The sequence below is a fragment of the Carassius carassius genome, chromosome 23 (genome assembly GCF_963082965.1).
Source record: "Carassius carassius chromosome 23, fCarCar2.1, whole genome shotgun sequence".
In the NCBI taxonomy this organism is placed as follows: domain Eukaryota; kingdom Metazoa; phylum Chordata; class Actinopteri; order Cypriniformes; family Cyprinidae; genus Carassius; species Carassius carassius.
The window spans coordinates 1443044-1467886 of record NC_081777.1 but is presented as its reverse complement, the minus strand read 5'-3'; the positions used below and the strand labels follow the sequence as shown (position 1 = coordinate 1467886).

Below are 24843 nucleotides of genomic sequence, written 5' to 3'. Positions count from 1 at the left end.
AGGGTTCAGGCGAGTTAGTGAGATATTGATTTCATCTGTGAGCTCACAGTTGAGAATAAAAAATCTCAAATGAGATCTCTAATGTCTCAAATGTTTTGAGGTATTAGACTAAAAGCAAGCAGCAAAATGAGACATTTGCTGAAGCCTCCTGTTCCTCAGATAGTACTCTCTGGAGGAAACAGAAACCCAGTGATCTCACATGAGCACATAACGTGTCACATGACATAGTGCAGCAGAACATGAAATAAACATAACCTACCATAACATTACAGCATTAACATATAGCAGTACACTGACCTAGAATATACAAACAATGTTACATAAACATGACATACCATAAATATAACAGTACATTAACCCAAAATATTAAAATATTGTAACAAACAGAGCATTACCATATTATAGCATATAACATATTATGACATATGAACTCCACTAAACCTCAAGAGCTGTGACAGAGTCTCCTCTGAGAAATAGCATTTTTTTTTTTAACATCAAAAATTCACCCTTGAAAGTGTCTCGATGTATCCCAAGGGTAATGCTTATTTTTCCCAATCTATCATTTTTTCACTAAGCTTAATTGCATTATTGTAAATTATTCTAAAATTAAATATGGCCAGTTCTGATTTCACATTGACTTGATTTGATTCTTGTCAAGTGTTGATTATGTTTCCATGTGCGTCCGAGAGCATGTTGATTAATGGCCAAAAGCTCATCCTTCTTACCTTCTGCAAAAAAAAAGTGTGTACCGTAAAATAGCATCACTATACCTCACTTAGCACAATTAAATAAGCTTAGACAGCAAAGACGAGTTAAGGCACTGGTTTCCTATCAGCTGCCTAGTGAGGACTGGGAACTGTCTGAGCGTGTTTCATGCAATAAAGATTACTTACTTAATGTAATATTGTAAATGTTGTTGGCATGGAATCATGCACATTAATATGAAAGCTATAAATGCATGGATGTTTTTATATCAGCAAAAGTGCACAGAGCATGCATATTGTGTGTGCATTTTGGTGGATTGATTTGACAGCTCAGTTTTGCTGATCTCAGATCTCCTGCATGACGTTATTGTGATGAAGGAATAAGCAGCAAGCAGCTTTCACTCCACTTCTGCTCGAAGTGTTAAGTCTGACATTTACGAGAGTAGAAAGCACTTTTACAGGGCACATTAAATCTGTATAGTGTGTACATTACTGATCTGAACAACCTGTTGTTAATGCAGTGGTGTCATTGTCTTTTGAATAGAGTTGCAGTGCTGGAAAACAGATGTACACATCCTGACTTGTTTGCAAATTTTGACACTATCTCTCTTTCCAGTCGTATGATTTAGAAGTAATCTGTTTGAAAGCTGCAGCTTAAATTGCATAAACAGAAAAAAAAAGTGCTTCAACAGTTTCAAAAACAACTCTGTTTACAACTCTGTACACAAACAGAACCAACGTTTGGAATTATTAAAGAAAATATTCAGTCTGGCATTTCAGGCTAGACACTACAAGGAAAAGCCATTGTTTTTTGTTTTTCATGCACTGATCAATTTTGAGCTTTTGGTCTATGCTTTCATAACCTTTCTTCTTCCAGACTAGTGGAAAGAAAACATTCAAAATGCACGTTTGAGTGTTTGTTTTACTGTACTTTATCTATTTGCATAGTAGCTTTCAATTTCAATTCATATCTTTAAAGGTTGCTCTCTCAAAATGAACTTTACATATGCCGGCGTATTCAGTTTTCCAATACTAAGATTTCTGTTCTGGAAATGTATGCAAATGTGTGCATATTTAATTAGATAATGTGTCATCATCAAAACTAGTTTCTTAATGTACTGTGATTAATCAGCAAGTGGTGTATGTTGATATCGAGGTGTTACCCTGTGACTTACATTAAAGTCACCACGAAAAAGAGGTTGTTATAGTGTTTTCTTTCCTATTATGATGTGCATCTCAGTTAAACGGTTACATGAACAAGAAAAATCTATTAGGCACTTGATTTTGTCCATCCAATAATGAATCATTCTTTGAGCTTGATCTGTTTAATGAATCCGCTGATTCAGTTCACAAAACCAATGATTCGTTCACTAATCAATCCAGTTGCGGGTTGCTGGACTGGTTTTCTCATATGTTTATTTATCTGATGACAGCATTTTATTTTATATTGTTCTATCTATCTATCTATCTATCTATCTATCTATCTATCTATCTATCTATCTATCTATCTATCTATCTATCGTTCTATCTATCATTCTATTGTTCTATCGTTCTATCTATCGTTCTGTCATCCTGTCTATGTCCAACACTGTTTAGATGAGGAGTCATTACTTCTTCCCCTCATGTGTTTTGTTTAGGTGAAGTAATAGTGTTATAGCAGGATATAGTGTTATTTCTTCATTTTTGACTGTGATGATGACGTGTGTACAGTGTATTTCTGGTGAGCTCTTAAAATGGGTCTGAACAGACTCAGTGTGTGTGTGTGTGTGTGTGTGTTTACGTGCGTGTGTGTGTGTGTGTGTGTGTTTACGTGCGTGTGTGTGTGTGTGTGTGTGTGTGTGTGTGTTTAATAACCCATGTCCCCATTTTTCAAAACGCTTATAAATCATACAGAATGAGTGTTTTTTTGAGAAAGTAAAAATGCACAAAGTTTCCTGTGAGGGTTAGGGTTAGGTGTAGGGCCATAGAATATACAGTTTGTACAGTATAAAAACCATTACACCTATGGGATGAACACACTTCTCACAAAAACAAACGTGTGTGTGTGTGTGTGGCGTAGTTGCATCTCGTCTGTTGTTAAATTCAGTCACATCTGTTTGCAGTTTCTTTTTCTTTGTACTGTGATTTGATACAGATAATTAACACAATTACTCTGCAAATATAACCAGTAAATGTACATGAATTGTAAGGTGTAGCATTGTAACATGCCGATCCATCATACGGACATGTCATATTTCACATCTCTCAGCTGAAGTCGCTCTAATAACAGCACTGAAAGCATGTTTGGCAGAATGCCGACGCCATTGAAGATTTTTGGTGGTGATAACTAACTGTGAAAGCAGGAAGCAGCTGCTGAGCTTCGTAAACTCATCTTATATTAGAGCTCCTTTGTTGTTTTGGAAGCAAACCTCGATCTTTCCCACTGAGAGGGAAGGAATGAAGCTAATCTTTCACTCCTGGCCTGAGGACCTCTGAACGTTTGAATGCAGACGTGCCCTGGTCTGGGCTTGAGTGCATGAGAAAATAATCAAAAATACTGTAATAACTAATTAAACACTGTCAACCCTCATTTCCAAAAGAGTGTGTATACCATCAGTACAAACACCTACTTTTGCTCTGTTTTAATCTCTTTTTAATGAATGCCAGTTTAAGTACGTATTTATGTATTCAGGTCATTGTAGTTTGTATAGTCGAGTCAGCTTTATTTCTGTAGTGCTTTTTACAATACAGACGTGTCAAAGCAGCTTCACAGTGAGAAACAGGACAATTATAGATTATATTCTGGAAACTCAACTATGAAGAGAGCCCAGAAACGTCTGTAAAGCAGCTCTAAAAGCTGATTCAGTGTTGGTTCCGATTGTATAATTGTAATGTGTCATATATTTTGGTACACACTAAAAAATATATATAGTCTGTCATTACATAACCTCATTGTTTACAACATATATTTAATATACAGTATTTTTAACCCCCCAAATAAATAAATAAATAAATTGCTATATGCTGGGTTTAAGAGCGAATATTTGTGTTTGTGTAAGACTTTAGTCACCCTTCATGAGGTCCATCTTATAGATTGATGTAGATTGTCAAGTACGAGTATGTATTCTCAATACTCACCAGCTGTATCTTCTGACTGAAGAAATAATTAACTTTGAGGCTGTTAAATCCGTATTTCTGAACCTCCAGAGAAGCACTGTTGCAAATTGCATCAGTTATTAAAAGCAATCCAATAATAGATGTGTTTTCAGTAAATATGGCTTGAAACTACAAATAGCAGCAGCTCACAACAGTTTTAGCAGGAACAGGTTCATTTTAATTTATTACAGTACAGTATGAACATACATTTATATTTGTGTTATTATATTTGTGACCCTGGACCACAAAACCAGTTGATGTGTGGTTTGTTAGGAGGACAATATTTGTCTGAGATGCAACTATTTGAAAATCTGGAATCTGAGGGAGCAAAAAAAATCTAAATATTGAGAAAACAATCTTTAAAGTTGTTCAAATGAACTTCTTAGCAATGCATATTACTAATCAGAAATGAAGTTTTGATATATTTACAGTAGAACATTTACTAAATATCTTCATTGAACATGATCTTTACTTAATATCCTAATGATTTTTGGCATAATCAAAAAATGTAAAAATCTATAATTGTGACCCATACAATGTATTGTTGTCTATTGCTACAAATATACACCAGATAATTATGGCTGGTTTTGTGCTCTGGGGTCACATTTAGGCAGGAACATGTTTATTATCTTGAATCCAGTGTTTTTTTTTTTAGGTTTTTTTTTTTACTGCTTTTACCATTACACTAGTTCAATTGTATTGTGACACTGAAAACCCAACATAACAATATTGCAATATTTTTTATTCACCTCATAGCAAAATATGCATAAATATGCATATGATTTTAATACCCAGTGACTTTTAGGGAAGAAAAAAAGCCATCTTGAGAGTGAAGAATCCTTTAAACTGCCTCCTTAAGTCATTTAACATCCTTCCAAAAATGCATAGAAATTCATAAAACATAAAGTGCGAATATTGTTCCACAGCCCAGCTGATTTTAAATCACTACACCCCCTGTGATTTATCTGAATACTAATACACAAAATCAAAAGGCTTTGTTCTCTTGATTAAGCAGACTGAACAGCGTGGCTCATGTTTCTCAGTTCAGGCAATCGAGTCACTGTTTCACCACAGGTCCTGCCATGCCCTCCATCAAATCACCGCATCACTGATTGTAAACCGTTCCTGGCTGTGTCAAGGTAATTCTGACGATAGCTTGGAAAATCCAAAACAAAAAGAATGGAGAAATGGAAATAGATCTGCTGCTGCTAAGCTTCATGCTGTATAAAAGCAGAAATCCGAGAGAAGAAAAAAAAATCTTTTTCTTTATCCAGAATGCTGGAATTTTCACTTCAGTATGGTAAAGCGAGTTTCATTTGTTGGGTAATGATATATGGGATTCGTGAAATGAGAAAGGGGATGCTATTTAAACAGATGCAGTGTGGGCCAGAGAAACATCGATCTGATGGCCTGTATCACAGACAGAACGAGAGTCTATGAATAAGACTAGAGAGTCCTCCTCACAGTCTCCAGCCCCATGCTATTTCAAGCCCTGATTTTGCCTTGTGAGTGACGAAGGGCAAACCACAGTCTAGGAAAATACTGGCTGGCTGGAAACTGCAGAGATAAAACAGGAAGCATCCAAACATCTCAGGTTAAGAAAATGACAAGCACGGCAAAACCTTCTATCCACGGCTGGATAAAAACAAACAGCAACTGCAATATGATCTCAAGCTGATGCTCATGTTATCGGTTACTGTGGTTTTGATGGGTGTCTTGAGATTCACACCTGGATCTGCAAGATTATTTCATTAATTATCACGTCGTCGTGCATGTAATTGATTCTAGTATGATCTGCTTAGCTTTGTAAATATGCAAACATTCATTAATGCTGAAGAGAATGACACAATGTATGAAGATTAGTTTGAAAAGGATAAACATATACTTTTTTATTATTAATTTGTATGCATTTAGCAGACACTTTTTTCCAAAGCCACTTACAATGCATTCAGGCTTTACATTTTATTTTATTCATTTTTTACCAGTATGTGTGTTCCCTGGGAATTGAACCCACAGCCTTTTGCACTGCTAACGTAATGCTCTACCACTGAGCATTACATACGCTAAATAATATACATGTTTACCAGAAGTTAGTTTACCCTGATCATCATATTCAACATGTTTTCACTCTAGTGTTGTTTTAGCATCATTGAATTAAGTAGTGTCATGAATTATCTTTTTTTTTTGTTTTTTGTTTTTACTATTACAGTTTTGTTGTTTATTTTGAATGAGAATATATATATATATATATATATATATATATATATATATAGTTTCTGGTTATTTTAAATATGCCTATATAGTTTATATAAACAATTATTTATATAGTTTATTTTGTTGCTGCTAGTTTAGTTCATCAAGTTAAAGTAAATGAGAATTGGATATGTTGCCTTGGAAAATAGCTGACATTTTATTTGATGTTTATTTGATTTAATGTAACACTTACTTTGTCATTTATTTATTTATTTATTTATTTATTTTTTTATCCTCAGTGTGAAATGTTGCTCTCAGGCAATCACTTTTGAAAAGGCTTCAAATATTGGTATAATAGGTGATACATATACAAATATAATTCATTCAAATATTGCAAGGATTTGTTTTGTAAAGATTTTCTTTGTTGTTGTTGTTGTTTTGTTTTTGTTTTTTGCCAATGAGAAAACTCCCTTCCATTTATGTATTTGATGATGACTCTGCAGTGTTTGGTCTATTTTAGCCTCAGATGTTTAGAAAAAATGACTGACATCGCTTAAAGCACCTTTAATTTCTTTACCTCCAGAAATGTGGTGTGAAAATCAGACTTTCAATAGCTCAGTTGGCATAACAGTTTGCAATTTGTTGGCCATTTCCAGTGTGTCATCCAGGTTATATCTGCTGAGAGTTAATTACTACCCATGCACCCTTTTGTGTGCATTTCTCTCTCTGTCAAACATGCACGTATAAACACAGCTTCACACTTACATGCTGAGTAACACATGAAGGGATTGAAAGGATGATGAATGTGTCAAGGGAAGAGAAAATGCATGTGACTTAATTAGTGACTAATACGCTTCTATTATGTCTTTTCGAATGTGCTTCCCTGTCTTAAAACCAATTATACTGTCAGCCACTGAGAGTAGGCAGTAGGTTTCACCATTATAACGTACAAATTACTCTCTTTAAGCCACCATCAGGTAGTCTAAATAAACTCCCCACTGTTTCATCAAAGTGATGAGAAAAGTCGTTTATGAAAAGTGGTAGTTACAGAGAATGAAGTATATTGCAAACTGCGTCATGAAGTCGCAATGTGAAAAATATTCAAATTTAAGTATTAGAAAATCATTCGGAAAATCCAGAGAACATCAGTTACGTGATGAGAATGCAATTCAGCTTACTCTGCTCTTTCTCTAAAGACTGCCATAAGAAAATGCTTCAACCAATCGAGTGCATGCTCAGAATCTGTTCCGAGATCACATGCTTCACTGATGAAATGACTTCATTATATAATCCTGAGGTTCAATGTGAGGAAGAAACTACAGCACACGCTGACAGTACATTAAGATGTCTTAAAGGGAAGAAAACTCCTAAATTCAAAGTCAGGCTGTGGGTTCGCTGCAGTTTTCTTTGTGTAAATATTTCTTTAGCAAGGCTTCTGTTATTATCATTGAAGGCAAATGTGTCTAAGATGGTTGTTTTTGTGGGCAGAGCTGATTCATTTTGTATACCTTCTGATTCATTAATTAGTAGTTCTGCACATTGTCTCAGTCTTTACCAATGGTGAACATGCTATCAGAATTGATGTGTTAGAATGTTTCTCTCTGTAAAAAGCAAGGCATCGGGCAGAGGAAAGAGCAAACATTTAGTCTATTGCAGAAAAGCAGCTTTATACATCTTGTTTCAGGTCCTCGTTGAGAGTATCTCTACATATTCTTCTCAGAGACTTTGCTCAATTCGAAACAACCCGTGACTCGGGCACCATGAACATCATCCTATGCACCTAAATGCACCATTTATAGAGACAGAAAGATAGTTATGTTACATAATCTTCATAGTAGAGGTTTCAGTTCTGTTTCAGCAAGTTTACTACTTATAAGACATTTTGAACACATGTATAACATAACTACTTTATCATGTCAAAGCTTCAGAAGTAGAGTGCATGCTTCATTATGAGTGACAGACAATACACAGGAACTAAAATAGAGGTATGTTAGATGCTGGTATGTGTTTTATCTCTATATTATGTAATAGATAAAAAAAAAAAATAATAATAATAATAGCTTTATAACATGTATAACAGTGCATGCTTATTATTATTTATATATAAATTATATATTATCGAGTCGACGATAGCTGGAAAATAAGTGTCCCCAACTAAGCAAGCCAGAGGCGACAGCAGCAAGGAACCGAAACTCCATCGGTGACAGAATGGAGAAAAAAACCTTGGGAGAAACCAGGCTCAGTTGGGGGGCCAGTTCTCCTCTGACCAGACGAAACCAGTAGTTCAATTCCAGACTGCAGCAAAGTCAGATTGTGCAGAAGAATCATCTGTTTCCTGTGGTCTTGTCCTGGTGCTCCTCTGAGACAAGGTCTTTACAGGGGATCTGTATCTGGGGCTCTAGTTGTCCTGGTCTCCGCTGTCTTTCAGGGATGTAGAGGTCCTTTCTAGGTGCTGATCCACCATCTGGTCTGGATACGTACTGGATCCGGGTGACTGCAGTGACCCTCTGATCTGGATACAGACTGGATCTGGTGGCTACGGTGACCTCGGAACAAAAGAGAAACAGACAAATATTAGCGTAGATGCCATTCTTCTAATGATGTAGCAAGTACATCGGGTGTTATGGGAAGTTTTCCCGGTTCCAGTTTTCCTAATTAATGCAGCCTAAAAATCCTTTAACGGATTTGGATAATAAAAGCATATTAGTATGTTATGTGTAAGCCAGGTTAAAGAGATGGGTCTTTAATCTAGATTTAAACTGCAAGAGTGTGTCTGCCTCCCGAACAATGTTAGGTAGGTTATTCCAGAGTTTAGGCGCCAAATAGGAAAAGGATCTGGTGCCCGCAGTTGATTTTGATATTCTAGGTATTATCAAATTACCTGAGTTTTGAGAAAGCAGTGGACATGGATGACTATAATGTAACAAGAGCTTGTTCAAAAACTGAGGTGCTAAACCATTCAGGGCTTTATAAGAAATAAGAAAGATTTAATAAATATGTACAATTGTAGCCCCTTATCACTTTACTGCTGGACATGATAAGAGCCTGAGTTAAAAATTCTAATTGATCCTTTTATCTAGCTGTTTCTGAGGGAAATTATGTTATAAAATAAAATGTGTTATTAAATTAATTATATTTTACTTAGGTTCACTTTATGTACCCTTTAAATTCAACCACAGCAACGAAACATAACCCACTACACAGTTAAGTGAGTGACTTAAGAAATGTATTGAAATTCAAGTAGGCAAATAATATTAATGCTGTAGATTTTACAAATAAAGTCAAAACAACAAAAGTAAAGAAATACAAAAAAATATACCAGTAAATGGATTAATGCAACCCGTGTCAGTCTTTTCTGCTTCTACAGATTGCTTTTAACTATAAAGCTCTAGTTTTCCTCTTCCCTGTCTTTAAATTTAAATTATCTCACAAACTGAAATTTACCTTTACACATAAAGTGAACAATGTTCTATAGTGTTACCTTATAACACTTCAACTTATACTTACAAATTGTGTTCCTCTTGGTACAAAACTTTAACAAACTTTAATGTTAACAGTATAAATGAAATATAAGTATAAATGCGGTTGTCTGGGCAGACTTCAATAGGTGAAGGTGTTCTCCACTGGCAATAGATCTTTAGTGGAGTACCACGCTTGTGAAATATCATGAAAATCTAACTTTTCCAGGTTGTAAAAGCTATAATCACGTCACCGGTGAAAAAAATTACCACCTAATCTATAAATTTCCACCCATGGCGCCGTCATTTTGATTTTGCAAGCAACAACAGTGTACTGGTTCTAATGCCATTACTAAAGTCAGAGCAAAACACACTAACTGTTCTGTCTTTGGCTTCACAGTTGAGTACAGAACACTATTTAGAGTCCCAGCCTCAGAGGAGACAAGGAGTGGATTTATTTACTGTATATTGCTGCTGCCACACAGATCTAATATAAACTAACAATTTATTTCCCAGCTGTTTACCTTCACGGACATAACCCACTGTTTTTGTAACTCATGTGTGTTTTTACCGTAAAGTTGTGAACTTAGCTTAGTACTTACATGCTGTGACAGCCACTTTCTATACATTTATGCTTAGAAAACCGTATATCAGAAGTTTGTATGGTTTAAAATGCAATATTATAATGCGATAAACATGATAATCAGAACCAGATATGAGCTGTAATAACACAGCTCTATTCTAGAGTAGGGGCGGGGAGCAGCAGCACATAAGCATTTAAAGAGACAGGCACAAAAAACAGATTTAGACATATTCTGAGGAGATCAGAGACTTATATTACATATTGTCAAAAAGGGCATAATACAGGTGTGTCAAGTCAAGTCTACTTTATTGTCAATTCTTCCACATGTACTGTATATACATAGAGAGAATCGAAATTGCGTTAGGGGTCATTCACATGTCGCGCCTAAAATGCGTGGAAAACGCTAGGCGCGTCGCTTTCTCCTTCTTTCCATAGCGCTCGGGAAGTTGCGCTCCTGAAACGTCTGCTGTTGCTAAGCAATCATGACGTGCTCTTTCCATGAAGACCGGGACATTTCAGGAAAGGATAAATGGATTTGCAGCATTAAAAATCGCATGCAGAAGCTCTGCTACTAAATTTATTTCAAAATGGCAATCCATATACAGTTATGATCAGCTGTTCCTTCATAATGGCTGAGCTTTCAGCGTTGTTATGGCAAAGGATGAAGCTGATTGGTTAGTTCTTGTCACATGACCCATGATGCACTTGCGGCATTCTGAAAAGTTGAGAGGTTTTTAACTCGATGCGGTGTGGACGCGCCTGGAAAAAATCGTGCGTGCGCGTCGCGACCGCGTCGCTTCCATTATGAGCGCGCATTCCACACGCCTACATTGGAAATAACGAACTTGAGCGCGCAAAAGACGCGATTTGTGAACGGCCCCTTACTCTCAGACCCCAGTGCATACAGATGCACTGCGCCATACCACACAGTGATGCAGCTCGACAGGATGCTCTCGATGGTGCCTCTGTAGAAGGTGTACATGATGGGGGCCGGGGCTCTGGCTCTCCTCAGTTTGCGGAGGAAGTAAAGACGCTGTTGTGATTTCTTGGCCAGTGCTGCTGTGTTTTCAGTCCAGGAGAGGTCCTCTGTGATGTGCACACCCAGGAACTTGGTGCTGCTCACTCTCTCCCCAGTCACACCGTTGATGGTCAGAAGAACGTGCTGAGTGTGTGCTCTCTTGAAGTCAACAACAATCTCCTTCATCTTCTCCATGTTCAGAGAGAGATTGTTGTCACTGCACCATCCGGCCAGGCGGCTCACCTCGCTCCTGTAGTTTCTATCATCTTTGTTGCTAATGAGACCCACCACAGTCGTGTCATCTGCAAACTTAATGAAGAGGTTGGAGCTGTGTGACGATGTGCAGTCGTGGCTCAGCAAAGTGAAGGGGAGGGGGGGGCTCAGCACACATCCTTGGGGGGCCCCAGTGTTCATTGTTATGGTGCTGGATGTGTTGTTGCCGACCCGTACTGCTTGAGGTCTTCCAGTCAGAATGTCCAACAGCCAGATGCACAGCAAAGTGTTGAGCCCCAGCTGGATCAGTTTATAAATGAGCTGTTGAGGGATGATTGTGTTGAATGCTGAGTCTATGAACAGCGTTCTGACATATGAGTCCTTTTTGTCCAGATGTGTGAGTGCTGAGTGGACGGCAGTGGAGATGGCATCATCAGTCGATCCTCCCGGAGGGCTGTCTCTTAGACTCTCTGATGCCGCGGGACAGGTTGGCCGTGGGTGTTCTCAGGCCCACTTCACCTCCAGCTCTGAAGGGAGCATTCCGTGTCCTCCATGTCCTCCACTGTCATTCATGGCTTCTGGTTGGCCTGGACAGTGATGTTTTTTGTGACCGTTACATCATCAATACACTTGTTGATGTAGGCAGGTGACAGTCTCTAGCTGGCAGTATATGGGGACAGAAAAAAAGATATGTTAGATACTGTAGTCATCATAGATGTAGCCTGTCCTCCAACAAAAAACTACCATATAGGTCGTTTGTGCAAGTATTTATTACCACCTATATTTACATTTTAAAGTTAAGCGCCCTCTAGCGGGCGTAAAAATAATGACAGTATCGCGTTACGTCTGTCGTCATGAATTGACGTATAACGTCATTACCAATCAAAACGCACGTTTATTTAAATGCAATGTGTGGGCGTTTTACACCGATCTCACAGTATTTCCTACATATTTTACTAGGTGGCTTATTCGTTCGAATGACCACACCTAACCCCATCCCTAAACCTAACCCTCACAGAAATCATGCTAAATTATGATTTATTGAGCATATACATTTTTGTGCATATCCGTTCCCTGGGATCGAATCCATGATAGCGTGATTACATATCAAGGTATAACGCAATATCTACTAACTGAGCTACACAAAACGCAAACCAGAGGGCAAATAAAAGAGTACAAAACATTAATATGAAAACAACCTTTTGCCGATTTGGGCGCAATTGTAGTATACCCTCTGATGGGTCGTATTTCAGGGATTTGGACAAACGACCTATACAAGCGTATTGGTTGGAGGACAGGTTGCATAGATGTGTTATCGTTACATAAGCACTTTATTTTTATATACAGTACATTTATAACACATTTGTAACACATTCATAATATGATCCTGTCAGAAATGCAAAAGTGTGATTATTTCATTTCAAATGACTGGCAGTACTCCAGGACATTGATGTAAGTGATTTGTATGTTTAATAATTCATGTGTGACTTGTTTGCAATGAATAATTCATATATAGCCTAAAGAACCTGTGCTAGCCACCTGGTAATAACACGGCAAGATTACATTAATTAAACTAAATTAACCCTATTTGAAATGGTGATGAATATGTGCTGATATCTGGTTCTAACTTCTGACTGGCTGTATGCCTGAGGTAATGCATTCAGTGAGTTACGTAAAAGAGCTCCAGAGAGCGGCCCAGTCAGTATCACAGCATCGCTCACAGAGCCATTATTAACCAGCAAACCCACATCCCAAGTTAGCCAAGCCTATATCTAAAGATAGCCTAAGCATATCTACAACCGTGGCCCACATAATTCATCAGCAGAGTTTGAAATGACTGCGGCCAGCTGAGCCTCTGGAAGAAGAGAGGGAAAATTATGATCGCTTTTGACAATTCCGCTGCGATTAGGAGCAGAGGAATGTATGAACGCGGATCACAAGACTCGCCACCATTGACTGACACCCATTATAAAGCTGTTATTCTATGCTGCTTCAGATTATCCAGCTGTTGGGAGCCTCATCACCCCACTCATGTGCAGCATGTGCTAAGGTCTGCTTGAAGTATTATTTCGGAGTATAGATAAAAAGGAGGGTGTTGTGTGCTTAATGCACGCCAGAGCCCTTGCTCGCATGTATGACGGGATAATTAGCCGCTAACGGTCGGGGGGAGCACTTCAAAGCCACACTTCACACCCACAGCACGGGATGAGTGACACATCTAACCAGTCAGGTCTGCGCGACCCAGATCATTCGTTAGACCTCGGAGGTCTGTCTCACAAAGAAACATGAAATCTTACTGACACAAGATTTGATTTCTTTTCATGCACAGTATCACTGATAACTTACTCCTGTAGACTCAGACAAGCTCTGACTGAAATCCCCAGCTACAATACAGTCTGATTGGGTGACACTATACATCTATAAAGGCATATAGGTTTGATGCACTTAAAAGCAAGTGAAAAACATATAGAAAAGCTAACTGTAACTGTAAACAAATGGTACATTTGACTTAATTTCCTAGGTTTGTAAGAAACATTTTTTTCTGTTGGCAACTAAATGTCATTATATATATGTGTATATATATATATATTCTTATTATTATTCAGATAAATCCCTTTTCATATAATAATTATATTTAATTGTTAGTATCAGCTCAACTGAATATCTGGAGCTTTTGCGTAATGTTTTTTTTTTTTTTTTCATAAGTAAATTTCTTAATAATAAAGACGACAATGACTCAAGCAGCAGCAGAACGAAATAGAAAGTAGGGAGCAGGATGACATCCCGTGTGCTGTCCAAACTAGAGCACTAAACAGAGAGGACGATGAATAGATTGCTGTGTGCCTGGAAATCTCAAACGCCACATGAGCGAAAAACATTAAGGAAATATTTACCAACGGTTCACTTTGAAATCAGCATGTGACACTGTTGCAGTAATTGTTTGCAGTTCCTAATCATCACATTCGGCCTCTAACTATGGAAAGGCTGTTTTAATAGCTCTCTGTTACCCTACTGCTCACATTTCAATCAGATTCTTGGGGAAATTCATGCCAGAGGCTGGTTATTATATAATGGATCATTCAGGGGCCTGAAAAGTTTCCCTGACAAACTTGTTTCCAATAGTTATTTTGAGTTGATGGAAATTATTTCTTTTGGTCTGTATGCTGTTATATAAAGTAGCCTGATGGCACTGGTTGTTTGAGACAAAGAAAGCATGAAAACAAACACTCATCTTGTTTAGTCTTTTTGTTGAAGAGGTTTATAAATGCCCACAATCATCACTGCACGGGATATCAGGATTCAGCAGAAGTTGTAATAGGACAGCAGTGTTATTGTGGAGCTGAACGCTGCATCATTAAATGTACTAATTTCGTGAAAAGCATGATGCATTTTTCAAGATTCTTTGGTGAATTGAACGTTCAGAAAAATACCATTTTCTGTTTCCACAAACCTATTGAGCAACACAACTGTTTTCAACATTGATAATAATCAGAAATGTTTCTCGAGCAGTAAATCATCATATTATTCTGATTTCTGAAGATCATGTGACACTGAAGACTGGAGGAATGATGCTGAAAATATAGCTGTGCATCACAGGAATAAATCACATTTGATCATATATTCACATAGATAAGTTATATATTATATTGTAAAAACATATTTCAAAATATTACTGTCTGTATTTCTGATCAGAAAAATGTAGCCTTGCTGAGCATGAGAGACTTCTTTCAAAAAAAAAAAAACTATTCCTAATGTTTGACCAGTAGTGTACATATTTATTATTCATCATTTAATTTGCATGCTTATAATCAATTTAATATATTCATATGTACGAAATCAGCAAAGGATCAGTTAAATTGCGCACAGGATTCTAACGCAGCGAATATGTTTAACATAAATGTAGGTGACCTCTGTGCAGTACAGGGTTCAGCTGAAACACATGAAGCAGCAGCAGCAGCATGTGTATTTCTGTCTGTACTCCACACAGAGTTGCTTTGCATCGCCTTTCCAGTGCGTGTTATTCACGGATCAGCGCCACAGATGACATTTTGCAGGAGGCTTTGGCAGAGAGTCAGCTGTCACTCTCAGGATTGCTAACCTCTTCCACCGTTACCTGCTCCGCACCGACTGCAATTACCGCTCAAATCACTGAGGATAGAAATAGAAATAACATTCCAAGCACTGAAATACCTAAATGCTACACTCAGTATACTGTACACGTTATACTGAAGCTGCTATTTCTAGACAAGATATTTGCACAGTATCACACAAGCAAGATTACTATTTTTCTGAATACCAGCAGGTGATTACAGCTGGGTTGATCTATAAGAATTTTCTACAAGGATTTATTTTAATTTTTTTCTGACAATAGTGGTCGCTAAAACTCAACAGTCTATCAAAGGGTTATGCTTTTATTCATGGTTTTTATCAAAACATCAACATTTGCAACAAGTTCTGTGAGCAGCTGTGAAAAATATGTGAACCATTTTGAGATAAAATCAGTCCAAATTCATTCTTTGCCACTAGGTGCCACTTTGGAGTGGTAAAATAGTGGTTTCCCCGGTAACGCTGCACACAAAGCAGCACTGCGCTCAAAAATGCTGCTTTACCGGGCATCACGGGCATGATGAAATTAAAAAGGGACCAATCACTGCAGATTAGCATCGTGCAAAGGAGGAATTCCGAAAATTAATTGTTGAGCGAATCGTTTGGGAGTCGTTGAGCAAATAAAGTTAAAATGAATGCATATTATGACAATGAAAGTTTTTTTTTTTTTAACATTGCATGCATGTCAACCTATTGTTAGGGGACTCCAAAAACCAAAATATGAACCTTTCATAACCCATAATTGGGTGCACTTAATAGTACCGTATATTTGATGATGCATTATCCTATACAGGCTAACCTCATCTCAATATATATTGCAATTTATCAGTAAACTCACACAGTTTATTAAAGAAAGAAAAAAATATTCATTTAATTATGTATTTATTATTATTATTATTATTAATTATTAATTATTATTATGAGTACTGTGCTATTACTTTATTCCTTTTTTTTTACACATCAGTATATTACAGTATAACCTAATTGAAACACATCTCTGAGTCTAATTCCAGAAGGAATACGTGTTATTATAAAAAAAAAAGAACACTTGAATGATTGATTCAATGACTCAACTATGAGTCATAAACACAGTCACATGTTCCGTGTGTTTTTATTTGAACAAATCATTGGATTGAAAGATTCAGAGAGAGTTGCCACCTACTGGTCTTCTGAAAGAGTTAGTGAAAATGACCACTAATGCACAATGTAACTGACCGAATTGTATCGAAACTGTAACTATTAATATATTAATGATACATTTTCACACTTTTTGAGAAAAGTAGCTTTGAAAGGCCTGTTTGGTGTTGTGCTACCAGATATAATCGTTCCACAATGCAGGCTTTGTGTCTGTCTCGCCCTCCTCGACCACAATGTGCTGTTTTCCTTGAGCTGCTGCTGGTGTATAATTTAACTCCAGTGAGACGAGCATCAGCTGAAAGCATCTGAGTGGGAAGACAAATCTTTTCCGAACTGAAAAATCCAGCTGCAATCTTTGCCATTATGATGGCCGAGGCCGACAAAAGGATGTGAGTTTTACCCTATAGACTGTAATTCCTTTTACAGGTTCTCATTGTGCTCCTTCCAGTTAAAACACAATGTGTCCCAACGCTAATGATTCTTCCTGATGTGTTCATTCATCCTTTACACTTAAGCAATCTGCTTACCCAATAATTTACTCCGTAGCCCACTCACTCTCTCTGCATCTCGGAGAAAAGGTGCAAGGATTACTGTTCACTGTAGCTGCGTCGAGCCCATCTGTGACCCAGAAGGTTTGCGCAGACCCTTTAATCTTGCGCTGCGATCTAGTTAAATTGCTTCAGGAGCCATAGTGGAGTGAGGGCATTGCCTAAATGAGCTCATTTGAATGATTTTGTTTACCCCGAGGAACGCCTGCTCCAGAGAGAGCCATGGGAATGGAGGCGGCGGCTGATGATTACGCAGCACAACAGACATTATGAGCGAAATTAGCTGTTTTCTGTTTCTGTTAGCAGTTTATGTTTGGTTCGAGGGGGGAGGTAGGAGGGTGAAGTGTGTATTTTTTGCAATGTTAAAATACTTTCTCCTGCCGCAGTTAATTGTAGATAAATGTTGCCCGAAACAGCAACACTGGTCCAATCTATGCTCTTTAAAACCCAGCAGTGAAACTAACTAAATGAAATGAGGTGATTAGATTGAGCTTGCTTTACGTCAGACTGTATAAGGTGAATAAACGTTGAATAAACGTTGTTATTTCGTGTGTAAGGTTTGTTTGTTTGTTTTTTGCACAAGATTGATATAAGAAGAAATGTGTTCATATTGCTTTGCATATTGCTATTATATATGGATATATATTTTTGTTTGTTTATTTGTTTTGTATAGATATGTTTCAAATAGACCATATATATATATATATATATCTGTTCTGTTGCAGGTTTGCCGGGTCAGGCTGAGGTTAGGCTGCAAAACCTTAAGATTTATTTGTTTATTTATTTATTTATTTTTTACAGGGCATGTTTTTTGACCCAATTTCTTGAATGTACACGCTAAGAAATAAATGTTCTTTATTGTCACTTTAATTAAGAACCTTTAACATCCATGGAATCTCTTCATTGCACAAAACATTCTTTATAGTGGAAAAAGTTTATTTAGATTTTTTTTAATGTTCTTCAAACTAAGACAGATATGGTTCTTTTAATCACTGATCACGAAAGGTTCTTCTACGGCGTCACTGGGAAAAAGGAAACTTTATATTTTAAGAGTGTACGTCTAGTGCCTCCAGTGGCTCTGAAATTACACACTTCACCTTTCATTTGGAATTGAAAATAAGTTCTTCTGACAGTGCACTTGTTCCTGTGAGGATGTGGTGCAGTTCAGATTAATATTTAAAATGGCATGAGTCATAACGGACCTAATATTGATAACATTATGCTCCTCTCTTGGATGACAGGGGTTTGGGAAACATGTTTAACAGTGCCAGACTATCCGGAAAACACTAATTGAATTAAATTCTGCTTTTGCGGGACGAGTAATCTAGTAAACAAAGCTATCTCATCCGACCTTGGGCCAGCAATTCATCTGCCATCCTCAGCACCTCAGTGTGTGTTGTTAAGCTTCTCTAGCCTTCATTCAGTGCACACACACCCAACCGCAGAAGTTACAGAAAGTCCACTGCCCAGACAGTGACACCTGCTTTACTCACCAGAAATTAAGTGCTACAAGTGTGACTGCATCATATAATAATTTGCTGTTAATAATGTTCATCGTCTGGCTGACTACGTCTTGTATTATTTTTCTGAAAAATCCTGTCATATGCACACAAACTGACAGTCACCACTAATAAGCTACAACTAAACATTGTAGAAACGTAATTTTCTGTAAAGTTGCTTTGTAATGATTTGTATTGTAAAAAGCGCTATACAGATAAACTTGAATTTAATTGAAAGTGCAGAGCCTCAAAACCAAGGAGGTGTAATAATACTTGGAGAAAGTATATATATATATATATATACATACAGTACAGACCAAAAGTTTGGACACACCTTCTCATTCAAAGAGTTTTCTTTATTTTCATGACTATGAAAATTGTAGAGTCACACTGAAGGCATCAAAACTATGAATTAACACATGTGGAATTATATACATAACAAAAAAGTGTGAAACAACTGAAAATATGTCATATTGTAGGTTCTTCAAAGTAGCCACCTTTTGCTTTGAGTACTGCTTTGCACAATCTTGGCGTTCTCTTGATGAGCTTCAAGAGGTAGTCACCTGAAATGGTCTTCCAACAGTCTTGAAGGAGTTCCCCGAGAGATGCTTAGCACTTGTTGGCCCTTTTGCCTTCTGTCTGCGGTCCAGCTCACCCCTAAACCATCTCGATTGGGTTCAGGTCATCTGGCGCAGCACCCCATCACTCTCCTTCTTGCTCAAATAGCCCTTGATGCCTTCAGTGTGACTCTACAATTTTCATAGTCATGAAAATAAAGAAAACTCTTTGAATGAGAAGGTGTGTCCAAACTTTTGGTCTGTACTGTATGTGTGTGTGTGTGTGTGTGTGTGTGTGTGTGTGTGTGTGTGTGTGTGTGTGTGTGTGAGAACATATAGTTGAGTACGAAAAATAATATTGATTCAAAGTAAATATATAGATTCAAGAATATGTGCATAGTTATACTGGAGAACAAGGCAAAAATACTACAATTTGTCCTTCTTTTTGTATTGAAGGCTGCATTTAAAAATACTGTAAAAAATGTGAAATAATAATACAATGTAAATATCTGCTGAATTATTTATTCCTATGATCAAAGCTGAACTTCCAGCATCATTACTCCAGTCTTCATTAGGGGTTGGACAATAAATTAATTTGTTGCTCAATTATGTGTTTTCCTGAAAGCATTGAGATTCTCTGTCGAATCGATTCTCAGCTTAATTTTTAGCAACAGATGGCACTGTGTGCTCTAAAAAACAGACATACTCTGCTTGCTTCCAGTTCCTTTCACACACCACTTGAACCTAAAATAATTGTTCATAAAGCTTGAAAAGGTTGAAGTGAATTACAAGAGTGTTCACAGTAAGCTGTTTACATTAACCCCACATCATAAGAGCATAAAAGCCCAGGTCCTCATTATTCATGTCATCATTAATAACCCGTCACTCAATTAAAACCCGATTGTTATTCCTGAGCTAATAGCATTTGACATCTCTCACTAAAGAGGTTTCATTCATCCTGGACATCATATTTGTCATTTGATGATATAGTGGCACTCATTCTAAATCTACATCCTCAAACAATGCGAGGTACAGTAGGTCAAGTCAGAACAAATGAATTCTGCCTGATATAAATAGCATGCATTAAATGAACGAAGTCAAGCAGTAGTATCCCATAAACGCCAGAGTGAACTCAACAACCTGTGTTCACAGTGCATGCTTAAATATAGTATCAGCCGTTCAGTCAGTGATTGCAGATAGAGATGAGAAAAAGTGTCTGAGGCAACTGATCTGTTAAATCAGCGAGCAGATCACGGAAACACAGGCCCTCCTCTGGCTTTGGCTGCCGTGTAATCAGGGATTTAAAGCTCCTAATTGCTCCTTTGGAGTCATTGTGCTGGATAAATGAATTAGATTTTTAATCCTTCATGCCAGCAGGGCATATTCATCTGATCCTTCTGTGTTTATGCCACACAGTGACAGGAAAAACACACCTAAACCAAGACACCATGTTACGCAGGTCTGAAGAACATTTAGATAATTACTCCTCATTTCCTTATTATTCCTTCCTTATTATCTGAATCAACAATGAACTGATTACGACTGAATAATATCTGTTTACTGTTGTCTTTGTAGAGCTGCTTCACAGCAGAACTGACTTCTGTTTGCATCATTGATTGTTCCCCTTGTTTATCACTGTGAAGTTGTTTTGAAACAATCTGTGTTGTATAAAGCACTATAGAAATAAAGGTGACGGGTTTTTCTTAAGGCCACAAAAAAGCCTTCATTCAGATCTTATCGAGACTAAAGGCTGGCAAAACAACATTGTAAAAAATGTACAGTGTATTCGGGTAGTTTTTTTAGAAAGCATATCAACACCGTATTGCTTAGAGCTTATAGAGTTTAATTGTTTTGTACATCATATCTGATGTATAATCAGCCATTATTGGATATGTATTGTACATCCTCATTTACCCTGTGTTTATATAACAACTATATTTACCATCCTCTAATATTCGCTTAAAGGTAATATTTAAAAACACAAATCATTTCATAATATTATATTCTTAAACAAATGTCCAAATGGATGTCCATTTTTCAAACTGGTCATCTCTAAATAGTGTTATGAGTAAACTCACTTGTATTCGTGTGATCTGTTTAGACTGTTAAACAAAATAATTTTAATATCAGTTTTAATACCATTTATCGTTAGTGTCCATAACATAAAAATAAATATACATTTTATCTTAGGCCTTATAAATGAACACAATTTCCTGGAAGGTTTTTAAACACTGTTTTGCCTTTGTTATTAAACTAATGTGTACTGTAATGCACGTAACAACATTTTTCAGTGATTCCTGGATAATACTTATGTTGGTTAACATAGATTCAGATGTAGTATAGCATGCAATCCTGCAGTGCATTGTTTCATTAAAGAGAAAACAGTTCTTGAAACTATTAGAATCATGTATAATGCATTTATATAATGCTTTTCACAATACACAATGCAACGCAGCTTTACAGGAAATAATGAAGTTGATGATCTTAATATCTTCATGCTTTATAGTCCCATAAGTGGATTAGAGCGGATATATTTTGTGAAGATACAAGCAGTTGATATTTACTATATAATATGCTGTTTGCTGTATGAACTGTACGCTGATCGAAATGATTAAATACTTCAGAAAAACAGATGTACTACAAATAATGTAGTCCAGGCAAGAGTTATAAATTCTACATTAGTACTCAATTCGAACTTGTAGAAATTAAACTTTGAACTTATAAGTAGAATTTACTGGGAATTGTTTGTTTACAAGGATTTTTTGAGAAATGATCAAAGTTATGTTGTTCCCATTGATCACTAAGGCATGAATGATTAATAAAGTTTTTATCGTTGCTTTTGTTATTAGGTTTAGTAACTGGCTGTTTTGTAATATCTGGAATTCATTGTCTATCCATTCAGACTTGAAAACGGTCCACTGTTATTGTGTACTGTGTACTAAGTCTTGAGTTCTCTGTGTTCGGTCTCATTAATGATACTATGTAGACATGCAGTTTTACAAAGTGTAACAGGGTAGCTATTTCGAATATTTTATTCAAGCGAACCCCACAATTTAAAGTCAGGGTATGTGATTTGGTTTAAATGCATGTTTTGTTATGTTAGGATGGAAGTCTCTTCTCATCCCGATAGCAATCACTAAATGGTCTAAATATATTTATATAATCTGTGGAAGGCCTAGGAGCATATTCCTTGGTCTGAGGCACTATTATTGTAAGAATATGCGCTTTGTACTGTAATGTTTTCTCATCAGTGAATGAGACATGCTAATTTGACAGTGCTCATGTTATCCTCTGCTCTGCTGTGTGGGGTCATGTGTTTAAAGGAGGCGTGGCTTTGGAGAGTGATTTGCAGGGAGGGTGGGATCTTATGCTTTCAAAGCTAGCTTGCTATCGCTACACTGTTTAGGTCAAATTTACAAGTTCAGTTCAATTGACTTATTCTCTTTGTTAATTTTGCATTGATTTACTTAATTACATACTTAGTATTACTTTAAGTAGTGCTATCAAATGATTAATCATGATTTATAATAATATATGTGCGTCCACTGTGTATATTGATTATGCATATATAAACACACACACACGTTCTTATATGAAATATATTATTTGTATATAATATAAATTATATGGATAGAAATTTATACATGTAAATACGTGTAAACATTTTCAAAATATATACTGTGTATACACGTGTTTATATACATAATAAATATACACAGTACACACACATATATTATGTTAACAAAAACTTTTTATTATAGCACTACTTAAAACATGGGTGTAAAAACTTGCAAAAGAAAATTTATTTATTTATATATTTATTTATTATTTTTATTATTATTTTTATTTTTTGCAGTGAATGCAGATAAATTTGATGTGCTGCATCTTTCCAACTTTTAATATATTGATGAGTAAGTCATAAAATCCCATGCTGGGAATCACAAAAATAATTGTAGTTTATTAATTTGATATATTGACACTCGCTTCGAATATCATGTTGGACAATCTTCAAGTCAAATGGTTCTAAACTCAATTCCATTTTTTGTGCAAACAGTTTGATAAAATTAATTATGATCCTAGGATCATTTCAGGGCTCTGCTTGGTTTCTCCTGAGTTGACCAAAGTCAAATTAAACTGACCTGCAAGGTGATGCTAATGCATCTTTGATGATCGAGGAAGGCAAACTGATTATTTCATCTGTCTCTCTCTCTGATGCAGGTGGTGGGTCAGATCGACAAACTCACATCAGATATCGACTTCGACCTGGAGCCTGATGACTGGACGGTGGCGACAGCGAGCAGCACGTCGAGCAGCGAGCGTGGCTTGGGTGAGGCTTTCAGACTGGACTTCCTCGGCCAGGACATGCTCTCCGACTGCTGGGACTTCTGCAACTTCCTAGAGGCCTCCAACCGGAAAGCACAGCGAGAGGAGACGGATGAGGGCCTTGGGAGGCCATCATCGTCCACAGCCAGCGTGTACTCACAGATGAACGGGGGCCTCCCCATCCCCAACGGGCCCCTAATCATCACCCCAGACTCCTCCAGCGAGGAGGCATCCAGCTCCACTCACAGCCAGAAAACCAGAGAACGTGTTCGCTTTAGCGACAAGATCCTCTACCACGCTTTGTGCTGCGATGACGATGAAGACGAGGAAGAGGATGGTGGCGCCGAGGAGGACGATAAAGGGGACTGTGGGACCCCAGATACAGACAGCGAGCACAGTCCTCTGACTCGTTTGCCCGCTGAACATCCGCCAGGCGTCTACAACTGTCGAGAAACGGCGTCTGCGGGGCCCTCTCCTGTGAAGATGCCAGTGATGAGCTCTCACACTTTACCCAGGAAAGGTCTTCTCAATCCCAAAAAACTGCTACGGAACAGCAGCACACAGACGGTTTCGGATAAGAGCACTCAGACTGTACTGCCCTACGTCCCCGCCAAACAGAAAAACAAGGACCTCTGAGAGAACACTCGAATTTACATATACAAAACACCAACGGACTGAGACAGGATTACAAAGAACTGTATACTATTTAATATTAAATACATAGATAATAGATAAAAATAAATAAATAAATGAATCATTCAATAAATTATATATGGGAAAATTTCAAGACTTGCCAAAGCCATTTTATGACTCTTGCACGTATTCAGAAGATATTTTCTCATTTCAAATATTATCAGAGCTTGGTTTCCTTTCAGCATTATTCTGTTTAGGGTTTATTGATATTGAGGTATTTAAAGTGTTCATATGAAAACTGCTGAAGTTAGGAAAGGTTCAAACACTGTTTTGCGCACAAGACCAACACTAGTGCTTTTTGATTTTATAAGAAGTCTCTTTTGCTCACCATGGCTGTGTTTATTTGCTGAAAAATACAGTTTAAAAAAAACAATAATACGTTGCAAAATATTACTAACATTTAAAATAACCATTTTCAGTTGTAATATATTTAAAAAAATTAATGTATTTCTTTGATGCAACATTTTTTTCGCACTTTTTCATTTATTTATTGTAGAAGAAATTATACATTACGATTTAAAAGTTTGGGATGGATGGATGAATGGATGGATAAATGAATTAATAAATTAATATAAATAAATCAATAAATAATCATTTATTTAAAATATATATTATATATATATATATATATATATATATAATTGTATCAAAAATATGAAGTCAGTATTACTTTAA

At 36.9% G+C, this 24843-nt stretch overlaps 1 protein-coding gene across 2 annotated transcripts in view; it reads left to right on the top strand.

Moving 5' to 3' along the window:
• Window positions 1–24262, top strand: part of LOC132101189 (inhibitory synaptic factor 1-like) — a 64763-nt gene extending 40501 nt beyond the window's left edge. For both annotated transcript variants that reach the window (XM_059505919.1, XM_059505918.1), the window contains one exon: window positions 23371–24262. In XM_059505919.1, the coding sequence (XP_059361902.1) occupies window positions 23371–24111 (741 nt within the window). In that variant the 3' untranslated portion in view covers window positions 24112–24262. The remainder of the gene's footprint in view (window positions 1–23370) is intronic.
• Window positions 24263–24843: the final 581 nt, after the last annotated feature.